At 35.7% G+C, this 14,474-nt stretch overlaps 1 protein-coding gene across 2 annotated transcripts in view; it reads left to right on the top strand.

Moving 5' to 3' along the window:
• The window catches only part of ARMC3 (armadillo repeat containing 3), an 89,149-nt gene that overhangs the window by 29,567 nt on the left and 45,108 nt on the right, over positions 1–14,474 (top strand). For both annotated transcript variants that reach the window (XM_012767303.3, XM_075997644.1), the window contains 2 exons: positions 9,364–9,516; positions 9,617–9,722. In XM_012767303.3, the coding sequence (XP_012622757.1) occupies positions 9,364–9,516; positions 9,617–9,722 (259 nt within the window). The remainder of the gene's footprint in view (positions 1–9,363; positions 9,517–9,616; positions 9,723–14,474) is intronic.

The raw sequence follows: 14,474 nt of genomic DNA, 5'->3' as shown, positions 1-14,474 counted from the left end.
ACTGTATAGCAGTTAGCATGATGTCCTCAAAGTTCATCCATGTTATAGCATGTGTCAGAATTTCCTTCCTTCTTTAGGATGAATAATAATCCACTGTATATCTATACTACATTTTGTTTATCCATTCAACCATCAATGGACAGTTGGGTTGCTTCTGCCTTTTGACTATTATGAATAACGCTGCTATGAACACAGATGTACAAATATCTCTTTGAATCCCTACTTTCAGTTCTTTTGGGTATATACCTATAAGTGGAATTGCTGAATCATATGGTAATACTATTCCTAATTTTTTGAGGAACTGCCATATTGTTTTCCATAGTAGTTATACCATTTTACATTCCTACCAACAACGCACAAGAGCTGTAATTTCTCCACATCATGAGATGTGTTATTTTCTGGTTTTTTGGTAGTAAACATCCTAGCGGGTATGAATTGGTATCTCATTGTGGTTTTGATTTGCATTTCCCTAATGCTTAATCATGTTGAGCATCTTTTTCATGGGCTTATTGGCCACTTGTGTATCTTCTTTGGAGATGTCAAGTTCTTTGCCCATTTTTTTTTTTTTTTTTTTTTTTTTTTTGAGACAGAGTCTCACTTTGTTGCCCAGGCTAGAGTGAGTGCCGTGGCGTCAGCCTGGCTCACAGCAACCTCAATCTCTGGGGCTCAGCGATCCTACTGCCTCAGCCTCCCGAGTAGCTGGGACTACAGGCATGCGCCACCATGCCCGGCTAATTTTTTGTATATATATTTTTAGTTGGTCAATTAATTTATTTCTATTTTTGGTAGAGACGAGGTCTCGCTCAGGCTGGTTTCAAACTCTTGACCCTGAGCAATCCGCCCGCCTCGGCCTCCCAAAGTGCTAGGATTACAGGCGTGAGCCACCGCGCCCGGCCTCTTTGCCCATTTTTAATTTGATTGTTTGTTTTTCTGATGTTGAGTTGTAGCATTCTTTATATATTCTGGATATTAGGCTCTTATCATATATGTGATCTGAAAATATTTTCTCCCATTCCATGGGATTGCCTTTTCACTCTGGCGATTGTGTCATTGACAGTTTGATTGATTGCATTGACAGTTTTAAATTTTGGTGTAGTCCAAGTTATCTATTTTTTTTCCTTTATTGCCTATGCTTTTGGTGTCATATCTAAGAATTTATTACAAATCCAACGTCATAAAGCTTTTCTTCTTTAAGAGTTTTGTAGTTTTAGCTCTTACATTTAGGTCTCGATCCATTTTGAGTTATTTTTTGTATATTATGTAAAATAATGGTCCAACTTCGTTCTTTTTTACATAGACAACCAATTTTCCTAGCATCAGTTTGTTGAAATTCATTCTTTATATGTAACACAAAGGAATTCAAGCAGATAGTCTTTAAGTGCTTTCTGGCACTTAATGTTTTCTTATTCTACTTCCTTAACATTAGTTCTAAAATAACTACAATTCACTTTCAAGTCATGTCTCCTCAGTCTTTATTTTAGAATCTAATGACTAAATCTGTCGGTACTTCATCTAAGCCATTTGTGACTGCATAATGTTCCCTTCGACCGTCACTCTTCCAGACTGAAGAACCCTCATCTGGTTTAGCCTCTCCTACACACCCGTGTCCTCAGGCCATGCCGTGATATTCTCTTACCTCTCTGGGACTCTCTCTTGTTTATGATGCCCTCCTTGAAATGAGTTGATAAATATTATGAAAATTATTTAAAAATATGCATCATCATTTTACATAGTATAAAGATGGGTCATTTAATAATTGTTTTCAATTTCAGTCTTTGGGAGCAAGTATTATAGTCAGTCTCTTAGCCCCATCAGCATATCAGGCCAACCCTTTGAGGGAAAGACCTACGGTGAACATCAGAGCCCTTCTCTTAGGACCCGGAGTTCCAAATCTGTCATGTTGAATTCTAACGTTTTCGATTTGTAGTTTTTAAATGCAAATTTAGCTTTGAGACTACTAGTGTTGCATTTTCTTTAAAGCTTAGTATAGGATCAATACAAGTATTCTATTAAATCTTGGAGAGGTGCACTCTGCTTACTATTTAACAAACATTTATTGTGTGCATGCTATATGCAAGGCACTGTTATGGAAGATAAGAATAAGCAATGAAGGAAATGAGTAAGTCTATGATGAATTGACAAAAAATATGTATTTCTTGTAAGATGTAGAGTTTGAGATTTATCTTTAGTCCAACTTTATAAATTATATTGTACAGTTCTTTTTATCTTTATTTTTTTATCTACTTGATTTATAACAGATGAAAAATGGTATGTTAGAAGCTCCCACTACATTTTTTTTGTTGATTTTCTCTTGCAATTTTATTTTAAGTAACTTTGCTTTATGTGATGTTGTTTTATATCCATTATGGATTATGTTGTTTAAAAAATCTCACTGCTCTTTAGCTTTAAATTCTATAATAATTTGATATTAAGATTGTCATGTATTATCAAGCATGATCTTGGCAAAAAAAAAAAAAAGTTGAGTAAACTCCAGATGGTGTAAATAGAGACAAAAGAAGGAACTACTTTCAGAAGTACAGTTAGGGTCAAGGGAACACACAGGCATGATTAGGTATTACGAAACCTTCACTACCACTAGGTCCAAAGGGCAAAGCAAAGAAATATTGTTAGATTTATTTTTATAACTACTGTTTTGGGCCTTATTTCTGACATCACATTTTATGCTTTCTGCTTTTTACTTTTCTATGCTGTTTTCTTTTTATAGACGCCTAAAACTTTTTAAAATAGTTACTTTAAAGAGAAAGTTACTGTAGTTACATAAGACAGTAATTTTGCTTCCACAACTCTTTCTGATGTGTGTAAATTTAAGAGGAGTTCAATAGATTCCCCTCTCTAAAATCTATAAAGCTCTCTTTTTTAAGAATCACTTTGCCATTACATTCAATTTTATCCACGTTTACCCTTTAGAGTTATATACATATTGAATCTGTTTCAGTGTACATCGTCAATGTCTCATAATAAAGCTACTCATTCTTAAGATTTTATTTTTGATTCATTTCGCAAATTAACTGGACTATATTTTTTCAGCAAAAAAATTCTTTTTTCAGGAACATCCAAGAATGGCATGTTTTGGGGACCTTACCTTACCTGTGAATATGTTTGTTGCCTTTAAACATATATGACAATTTAACTGGGTTTGAAACTCTTGCATCATAATACTTTTTCCTTAAATTTCTATGAACCTTGCTTTCGTAGACTCCAAGTCTGAGGCCGGCCCGGTTTCCATTATTTTGTATATATGATTTTTCCCCCTGTATTTGGGTAGAATGTTTTATCCTATCGGTTCAAAACTTTTGCCAGTGTGTCTGAGCTCCCTCTCCACTCTGCACAGCACAGGAAAGCCTTTTCCCCCCAACTCAGGAAACTCTATTTTTCTATTATACTCTTGACTGTTGTTTTTGTTTCATTCAATCTTTTTTCTCCCAGGAATACTCGTTGTTTTTAGACCACCTCTGCTCTCTGTCTTCCATGCCTACTGTGCAGTCTCTCACAATTTCAGCTTTTCGTGCTTGCCGTGGCATAGAGAACGAATGCTCTGTCCAGGCCTGGCTGTAAGGACTAGACAGGTTTCCAAGTCCCCTCCGCCTGTTTTCCCTGTCAACAGAGGCGGCAGTGGAATCCTCGAGCCCAGTTTTGGATGAGGCGGTGACTTCCCTTTGATGTGGTATTATTGCAGCACCAAAGTTCTCTCTTCTGATCCCACTGCTTATGTAGGGAGAAGTTGACAGAAGTTTCTGAGAGGCCCATCATAGTTTGCTGACCAGGGGTGATGTGGGAAATTTGTTTCTCCCTCTCTTACCCAGGGGTCTCTCTTTCTTCTCAGTCAACTTCTCTGACAGACTAGTCGGTTTTAAACAACCTGACCTCTCCCTCTCGTCTCCATGGCTTAGCCGAGGTGACTTCTGTTTCCAACATTCTCCCAGACAGTCCTTGTAGAACTGGACGTTGACTTCCCAGCTCCTAAATCCTATACACACATTTTCAGTGCTTTTTTCCCTTGATCTCTCTCTGTGTGGCATTTCTCAGGTCGATTGCCCCCTCCCACTCAAAACTCTTTATCCTGGGATTCCCAAACCCCTATGGCTGACTGTCCTCCTCATTGTCAGACCATCCCTTCACTGTCACCGTCAGGGCTCCCTCTCCTCTGCTCCCTCTCCTCTGCTCATCCTCTCACTGTTAACCCTTTGCCCTCGCTTGCTTTTTTATCATTATCCATTCGACATTATTCACACTCGACATCCAAGTGCAAAGGGTTAAACTTGCCTTCCTCTTCTCCACCTTGCTCTATTATAAATCCCCCTGAGCAATCTCACTTAGGACTGATGTTTCAGCTGCCTCCTTAATTGCTTTTGAATTGTCTCTAATTCTGTCTTGGGAGTTCCTGCCTGTATTTGTGACAGCTTCCACCCATATCCAACTGCATTGCCCAGACTCCTCTTTGAGGAATTTTGAATTTCTTTGAGAATCTGAACAAAAAGTCGCCTTGCCAGAGTGTACATGTACACAACACTCTGCATATAACTTCAGGGAGTTCGTGGGCTGCTTAAATCCCCTCTGTGTCTTCTGGATCCATGGACCCCAAGTTAATAGCACTTGGACTAGAATAATCAGGATCAAGTCCAGGTACCCTTACTTGGCATCAGAGATTCTTCCATTTTATACAGTCCCTTGGCCATTGGTTATCAGTTCATTCTTGCTCAGTCTCCATTGTGTTCTGGAGCATATAACTTATGCTAGACTCATATGACCTGTGCTGTATTCACTTGCCCTTAGTCTGGATTCTGATTTTGGAAATCCTGTTTTGACCTATTGGTCTCCATGCTCTTCAGCTGGCTAGATTTAGAAGGAAAATCAAATTTTCTAATTCCACTGATTCTTAAGGTGTCAATAAAATAACTGGCTTCTCTTTCTGCCAGTAAGAAATTTAAAAATGTAGTTTTTTATGCTTTAACCTAATCTAATCCATTCTGCTTTAAATATTCTTAGTTTCCTCACACCAGACCTTCATCTATCCCTGCTATGGTAGATCAAAGCAACAACCAACACATGAACTAGAGCAAGGCAACCCTGCTATTTTGGAATACTAAGCACGCACAAATACAGAAGTTAACTTTCATTGCTTAGCAGAATTTCCACTTTCCAGAGGAGAGAGATTCACTTCTGCCCTAATATCACTCGAACCAGTTGCCCATCTATCTTACGGCTTCTTCACCACTGTCCTATAGGTCTCCTCCATCACGGTAAAAGCTTTTGTTTTATAGTTTGACTTACTCATCTGGTGACCTTCCTCCATCCTTTTTGGCATAGTCTCCTTTCTTCCTAAATTGTTTCCGCCTTTGGTGTCTGTACAAACCCTGGAAAAGTCTGTTAAATGGATCTTCAAATCCAGTGAGTGCAGAGATGGTTTAATTTTCTTACATCCTGGGTGTTATCTGATCTAAAAGCTTGATTCTTGATTCTTGGAGCCTCTAGAAAGATATATGATTCCCTAAAGAGTCAAGCTTTCTCTCTAGGGCTTTGAGAAAAATCTCTCCACTCCAGAAGCAGGATTCCCCTAAGGACTCTGAACTGGCTTAGCTATGCATTGTGGGTGGAACTCCCTGGTTCTGATCAGAACACAATACCAGGCCAGAACCAACATCCCTAGGGCCAGTGCTAGAGGATGGGTTGGCATCTCCCTCATTTGCCTGATAATTCTCTTTTCTTGTTGATTTGTGTATATGTACCTCTTAACTCTGTTTACCTGGCCAGATCCACCATAGCCACCTCTTCCTCCCTGCCTGGATTCCAGACCTGCCTTTTTTCAGGTCCTACCTATATATATCTCTTTGTATAATCAATTTGTCTAGTCCTTTGTCTAATCAATTCTTGTCTACCATGACCTCTCCCCGCCAGACCCAGCCAGCTGAACCATACATGTCTTATTTTATATTCGTTACAATGGTGACCTCTAAAAATTTAACAAGGATTGACAAAGTTATCGCCTAACATTTCTCTGTTGAAAGTAAATGATCTTGGAGAAGTCTTAAAAATTTCCCACAGTTAGAAAATTCCATTCGTAAGTAGGTTTTGACAAACATTGCTCCTCACACTGTTAAGAACAATGTAACCAGGAATATTGATTTATAACTTTTTGTTTCTCTCCATCATCATAAGAATTCCTTTTAGATGAGGTCATGCATTGTCATTGTGTGTCAAAAACACAATTGAAACATAGAAACACATAACGCATACTCTCTTAAGTTTTCTTCCTTGAGTAAAGTTTTAACATGCATCCCCGCTGTGGAAAGCCCAAATCAATATGCTTTTGACCTGGTATCAGTAGGCGGAAGGTGTTAATTACTATGTTGCCAAGAGGTTTATGAACTGGCATTAACATCTCAGCAGGAGCAAAGGTGGCACAATAGCAGCTTCTGAGAGTGGGTGAAGAAAAGCAGCATTACATACAGATTTATTTTCAGTAACGAAATCTCATGCTTTTTATTGTAGAGATACTGAACAAATGTTATTTTCAAAGGACGTTACTCTATTAGTACCATAACTATCTTGCCATCTTTATGATCTGCGTAATTAAAACACAAATACTTTACTTCTCAGTGTAGCAATTCAATGAAAGTACTTGGTTAATATGTTAATTCATCTCTTAAATCTATTATAGCCACGCTGCAGTCAGCACGTTTGAGGTTTAGTGATCCCAGCTGGATTTTGAGAAAATTCCCAGCAGGGTTGAGAAACTAATTGCCCACAGTATTTATTTACATTATTTAAAAAAAAAAAAATCTTTCCAATAATTGCATATATACTGTTTTTTGAATACAGCAATTATATACTCCAAAGTTAGTCTTTGCAAATGAGTTGTTTTGGCCGATTTTCCTGATGGAATCCACACTAAATTGCTGTTTAGAAAATCTGGTTTAGAGCTGTCAGGAAAGCCCTAATGATAAATCTAAGCATTTTAGGTCAGAGACTCTAGAAAAGTTTCAGATATTATATCTTCAGTGAAAAGTAAAGATTACACATATTTTTAAACATTTTAGGAGCCACATACTTGAGATTTAAAATATTAACTACAGCTTTTTTATGAAATATAGTTATGCCTGAATTCTAATGTTAAATGAAAAGAGCAAGGGATTAAAGTGATAGGATTGCAGTACATGGCTTTGTGATTGGTTTAAGACGAATAAGCAGAAGTGTTAGTAACTTAGCCTGTGCCAGTCATGGCCAGGTTGCGTGGTGTACATCTGTGTATCAGATGAACAAAGACCAAAGGTATTTGCAACTATGGTGCCATCCACATGTGATACTGCTTCTGTGAAAAAGGGATATGTTTTTTTTGAATCATTGTTGAAGGAAAGAATCATATCTTAACTTTAAAGTAGAAAGCTAATTGCTATTACTTTACAAAAATATTCTTGGGAAAAAAGTTAATTAAAATACATGTAAGTAATGAATTAGTTCCACATGAGATGTTGTAATCTAAATTATCAGCATTTTTTTGCAGAAATTCTTATTCTAACAGAATATCTTCTCTTAAATATTAATATCCTAAGAGCACATATCACACATTCTTCTATTGCAATCATGAAAATTGACTCCATAGAGGTTAATTTTCTAAACTTTATAAAAGTTATTAATGGAGAATCAAATCTATGGCAAAGTTTTTGAAGTAACTAAAATAATTTAACAAGGAATTATTTGTAAGTCATTTCTTTTCATACTAGTCTCCGGTACCTCGCATTATAACTGAGTTTTGTTTAATATATTTTTTCTAGTATACACTTTAATAAGTAGTAACATCTTTAGAATTAACTAGACCACAAAATAAAAACAAAATTATTTCAAATTAATTGAACACAAAATAAATAATAGGTTTTAATATTCTAATTTAGCTTAATGCAATATTTACTTTTGCATAGTAATAAGCTTGTCATGTATAAAAAAATCAAACTAAATCAAGAGAAAAAATGTTTAGGGAACAAAAGAACATTAAAAATACTTTGGTTTCAAATGTAATGTTTTAAAAAGTGTTCACACAGGCGATCTTCTCACTAAGGGCAAAAATTGATTTCTTTGATGGTTGTTTTAAATACAAAACCCAATGTTTGAAGAATGCCTACGATGTGCAAATTGCTGAGCTGAATGCTTAAGACTTCAGGAGAAGAACAGAGGAGAGGAGAAAGTTAAACTGAGTAGTGAATGTTAAGATGGCTATTACCTGAAAAAAACCCAAAATATTACAAGTGTTAGAGAGGATGTCGAGAAAAGGGAACCCTTGTATACAGTTGGTGCGGCCACTACAGAAAACAGTAAGGAGTTCCTCAAAAAATTAAAAATAAAACTACCATATGATCAATCAATCCAGCTTCTGAGCATATATCCAAAGGATATGAAATCAATATGTTGAAGATGATATCTGAACTCCCGTGTTCATTGTAGTAGTTAGTATTCACAATAGCCAAAATATGGAATCAACCAGTGTCCATCAATGGGTAAATGGATAAAATACATGGGGTATATACATGCAATGCAATATTATTCAGCCTTATAAAAAAGGAAATCTTGCCATTTGTGACAACATGGATTAACCTGGAAAGCATTATGCTAAGTGAAATCAGACACAGAAGGACAAATACTACCTGGATCCCATGAATCATGGCATGTATAATATTTGTTTTCAAATAAAGGAAACTGTTCTAATGTATTTTTAGATTATGTTTATGGCTTTTTATCAACTAAAAAATTATTTTGATTTTTTCTACTTAAGCATGTGTTATAATTTGAGATGAAAGGTGATTATCATTTTTTGATTTAAGACTACTAAGTTCCTTAAGCCTCCAGATCTTACCTCACTACTCAGTTTTACTTTCTCCTCTCCTCTGTTCTTCTCCTGAAGTCTTAAGCATTCAGCTCAGCAATTTGCACATCGTAGGCATTCTTCAAATATTGGGTTTTGTATTTAAAACAACCATCAAAGAAATCAATTTTTGTCCTTAGTGAGAAGATCGCCTGTGTGAACACTTTGTACCAGGCCAGGCACAAGACTGGTGTGAATCAGTGCTTACCGAATCTGAAAACTGGTATCTTCTTTATTACAGAATGTTCTTTGCCATAATATTGATATCCTATATGGGAATAGGAAAAAATGCAACACCTATGATTCATCATGCATAATGGCTGTGTTCTAAAGGTTAAATAGGCATAGATTTTGTTTAGTTTAGACTCTAGTATCAAAGCCAGCAAATAGTTTGAATTCCTGTCCTACTTTGGATGGATTAAGTAATAATACTTGCACAGTTTTTGCATCAAAATTCTGATTTTTTTCTTTCTTTTGGTTTATGAAAGCTGAAAATAGAAAACTTTTTCACGAACAAGAGGTCGAAAAGTGCCTTATAAGCCTTTTGGGTTCTGAAAGTGATGGAACTAAAATTGCTGCTTCCCAAGCAATTTCAGCAATGTGTGAGAATTCAGGCAGCAAAGATTTTTTCAATAATCAGGGTAAGCAAACTGGAAACAAATATCTTGAGCTTTTTTAGGTTGTCATATTTTAGTGTACATGGGCATTGTAAAAGTCACATTTTGCCTTTCTTTTTGGTAGGGATTCCACAGTTGGTTCAGTTGCTAAAAAGTGACAATGAAGAAGTAAGTGAAGCTGCCGCTCTAGCCCTGGCAAACCTGACCACAGGCAATTCCACTAATGCAAAGTAAGTTCAAAAACCCTTACTCAATGCTGACTTGTGGGATAATCCACAGTCCAGAATGTCCTAATTTTAATATTTTGGCTTTCAAGATCATTTACATATTTCTTCAGATGGTCTATCTTGGTTTATAAAAATAGAGTCATCAGGTTAGCCTATTTTCCAAAGATATTACAAAATCTTGACTGTTTCTAAGAGTTTGTTGGGAAAATGTGTGGGCGATTTGATTTAGGCAACATGCTAACTCTTACAGAAGCTTCTAGTACAGATAAAACTGGATAATGCTGGAAATATTAAAGACAGCATTAAACAAACATTTGACAAATCTAGAAAATTTTAAAAGATCCATTTTAAAGGGATGTAAACATTAGATAAATACAGATACATTTTAAAAAGTCAATTAAAAGAAACATCTTATGGGCAAATACTGTGAAAGAAAGTTAAGGGATAGGACTGCTCTCTGTATCCCAAGTACTCTGGCATGTGCTTTATATTCATTGAAAAATTAATTATCAAAATAATCTGTCAGCAATTAAGGAAACTGAGACTCTGCAAGCTTACCTAATTTTCCTAAGCACACATATTTATTAAAATAACTGAGCTGGAAATTCATTTTATGTCTGTTGGACTCCAAAGTTTGTGTTCTTTCCTCTACAGAAGATAAAATTGCCTTATAAAACAGTGAGAATTTCTTTAAGGCAACGTTCACAAATAAAATAACAATTTGCCCTCCTTGCATCTCATTTGGTATGTTAGTCAACTTTCGTCCATTATGGTTTTTTGACATCGTGGCTAAAATTACCCTTTTCTAACTTGAAATAAACCCCCTTTGCCCCATCACATACTTAATGTATTTCTTAGTCTTTCTTTTCCCTTCTCTACTCCCACACAAATATCTTATAAGACATTAAGCACCGAAAATCTGACAATGCCTGATAAAAACATAACAGAAATACACAAACATCAAAACAAAACTATGGTCCTTTAATAGCCACAATCTTTGACATAGTAATTTCCCAAAGTAAGGATCATCATTATCTCTATGAAACACACAAAATTCTGGAATATTGAGTCATAGTAAGTAAGTAGCAATTTGAAAATAGCATATTCAGTGATTTTTCTAGTATGGTCACACAGTACAAAAAAATCATACCCACAACACAAAATTACTTCTATCTCCAGTTCATTTAGATTTATACATTATCTAAAATACTATAATAGGCCTCCAGAGTATACAGATGTCTTAATTTGATATGAATTTGCCTGGCTTATATTGTTTCACAATTTTATATAAACTCATAGAAAATTGGGATGGTAAGTAGTTCTGAAAGAGGCTGCCTTCAGATTTCCTCTTTTAATATCTGTTCTACAGATTTTTGTCATCTAACTCTATAGTTCCATTTTGTCAATATAGAACAATCAATTAGGCCTAAGTAATACCTGACTTCTTCCCTACTACAATGAACTTTATTTTTTGTAATTTAATTTTATTCTTATAAATTTTTAATTGTAATTATTTCTTTAACCTACTATATACTGTCCATTCTGGTTATTTTTCAAATTTGTATTTGATAAGGGAAATGAGACATACATGAAAGTGGTTTTCTGGATGTTCTTTGAAGTCTGTATAATTTTTACTTTGGACTTTTTGAGTTAAAGAATATTGAGAGTAAATGTTTCTGATGAGGATATGGAGTTAGATTTGACATCTCTGTGCCAAATGCTAAAGACTGGGGTTGAAACAGATTCTACAGTCAATCAGAAGAAATGAACACAAATAAGTCATGTTGTCGATCCTTCTAGCAAGCCTCCTAGAGTATTGATTACTACAGCCAAACACGACAGAAGTGACAACAAAGATGGCTGACTATTTTCAATAAAAAGTGTTTTCTACTTAGATCATCTTTAAAAAATTGTTAGCTTAAACTCAGCACTGGTGAGTGTCTCCAGCATCCCTTTGAGAAGCAGCCCATTCAGTTGTCTCTGCCAGCAAGAATCGTGGCTTCACCGCTGGGGTGGTTGGAGTTGGGCCTTCCTCATTGCTTTTCAGTCTCTCTAAGTAGTAAGGAGAGGAAGCAAAGACCGAGCCGAATCCTCCAGGTGCCTTTGGCAGCTGTTTAGATATCTGATCATTGCTAGCTTAGTTTTAAAAAAAATACATTTAGCATTGTTATACTATTTTTGTGTGTGTTAAAACATAACCCCTTCTCCTACACTCATATTTTGTATGCCGAAAATGAATTTCTAATTCTTCAACACAGGGCATCTTTTGGAGTTGGAGGGTCATTTCAGACATTGAGTAATCACTGGTGTTGCTATGGTTACATATAATGTTGATGCAGTTTCCTTTATGTAAGGGATTTTTGCCTGGAGAGTTGTGGGTAAATCAAAATTTCCTCAATTAAATAATCCACCAGGGAAAGGAGAAACATACTTTGTGGTGACTCTTTTTGTAAAACTGACAAATGCTTTTTGTATTAAGATATTTTTATAATCTGAAAATAGAGTTTTACAATCTACATGTAAATTAATTTATAATCTGATTTCATATTTTCCCACATCTTGCTTTCTCACAACAAGAAAACATTCAAATGTAATAAAATAGCTTAACAACGAGCGATTTAATAGCCATGATAAATAAATAACCAGACCATCCATACCCCATTGTGGAAGATTTTCAACTTTAAGATAGTTTGAACATCACCTTAATTGGTGTCAAGAGAACTTGCCTATTTGGTATTCTTTGTCAATGAGGCTTCCTAGATATTCAGATTTTCTGGATAGTTCAAAATTTACTACTTTAATTAACGAAACTTTAAAAAATTTGTAATGCATTTGAATTAAAATCTAAACTCCCTCCCTCTCGACCTTCTGAACTGATGACACTGTTATTACACTGGTGGTGAGGGTCGTGGTTGTCATTTTGAGTAACTGGCTGTCACATGCTCCTCAGTGGTGTTTTCAGGGCCCCTCAGGGGAGGTGGGACCACTTGCCCCACTAGCCAAGTGTAGCTTCTGGGTGGCACTTCCTTTGAGCTTTGATGCATTTTGTTGACTCTTTATTAGACTTGCAATAACTGTCAGTTATTAATTCCCGCTGCTCTCAGTGCATCTGATTGAAAGAGCCTCTAACTTCCTCCTTGCCAAAGTTCTTTTCAAATCCCTTCCTTTCCCATTAAAAGCTTGGATACCAAGTAACTCAGCTTTATCAAATTTTTTATAAAATCCACAAAAGAGAGCCTGAGGCCTTTTCTCTAAGCATATATTTTGGCCATTTCTTCCATTCTTTCTTTTTTTCTACCTGGTAATTCTCATGTATGTTCTGGATAAGTGACATTTCCAAGTATTTGAATTATGACGAGTGAGATTGCAGTTTAAAAATTGTTAACAAACCTGAATCCCTTTACTTACAAATAAGCTAATGTTGTGGAGTAAAATGGACCATAAAAATATATTCTAGAAGTTGTTCCACTTCCAGGAGTATTTTGCCTTAGGGCTTTTGTGGTGCCCCCCCTCTTGCCTGGAAAGCTTTTTCCTAGACAGCCTGTGGCTCACTCCACACTCCCTTCAAGTCCTTGTTCCAACGTCACCTCGGCAAAGTGACCATTACTACGCGGTTTAATATCGCACCCCACACATGCACATTCTCAACCCTCCTTCCCTGCTGCCCTTTTCATGTCAACTTGTTATTTTCTAACATGCTGTATAACTCACCTATTATATTTATTATTTATTATTTATTTTCTGTTCCATCATCGCCACCAGCAACCATGAAGGGAGCGACCTTTGTCATTTGATTCACTGGTGCATCCCAAACTTCTAGAACAGTAGGCATTCGGGAGGAAACAGGCTTGCATCAAAAAGACAACCGAAAGCAGAGGACAGTGAGGAAAGCACAGTCTCTTTGACATCAACCAAGGCCCATAACATAAAACAGGAAGTAATCATCAGTGTTGTTTTGTTTGTTTTTATATAATTTGGATCACAGAAGCAACAGTGGAAGCTCACCTAGAAAAGCCTTCTGTTGATACTTTGCATTCTGTATGTATCTGCAGAATAAAGGCTAATGTGGGTAAAAATATGAAAAGGCAATGAATAGGAATAAAAGTAGCTATTTGAAGGCCTAGCAAAAGAGGACAGCCAGATTCACTTATTAGAAGTGAAAGGAGAAAGAAAAGTAAAATTATTTTTAAGTGAATAAATAAAAAGTGAAGAGGCTAAAACAATTCCCATATAAGGATTAAATGACAATGGAAATCAAGAAGCAATAAATAATTTTATATAAAAATGTAATCCATTAGATAATTTGGACACAGGTGTCCTTTCTTGATACACTGCTAATCTCTTCAGCAATTCTCAATTTGTAATACTTTTTGGAAATGAGAAAGCTATTAATTTTTGAAATAGGAAATATTATTTTCAGCTAAATTTTATGTTATATTTACCCTGAATGCTTCTATCCAGTTAATCATGTCAAAATTCTACATTATTTATGCAAGTACTGATAGAATTATTCTTGGTTAACATTATTCTGATGAGTGGATCCTACATATTATAATATTTTAAACTATTAATTTATAACATCACTGCCATCTGTTGGATCTGATCAGAATTAGAGTATAAGTTATCCCAAGAATAAAAAGGGTTCAATGTTTCTCATTTCCTGATGGCAATGCTAACTGAATTTAGCCATTCGTAAACTATGAACATATTAGAAAATTAGTATAAATATTGGCTAGACTTCCATCCAAGTTACTG

The sequence above is a fragment of the Microcebus murinus genome, chromosome 25, assembly GCF_040939455.1.
Source record: "Microcebus murinus isolate Inina chromosome 25, M.murinus_Inina_mat1.0, whole genome shotgun sequence".
Lineage (NCBI taxonomy): Eukaryota > Metazoa > Chordata > Mammalia > Primates > Cheirogaleidae > Microcebus > Microcebus murinus.
The sequence above is the reverse complement of the archived record's forward strand: the minus strand, read 5'-3'. Positions and strand labels throughout refer to the sequence as shown.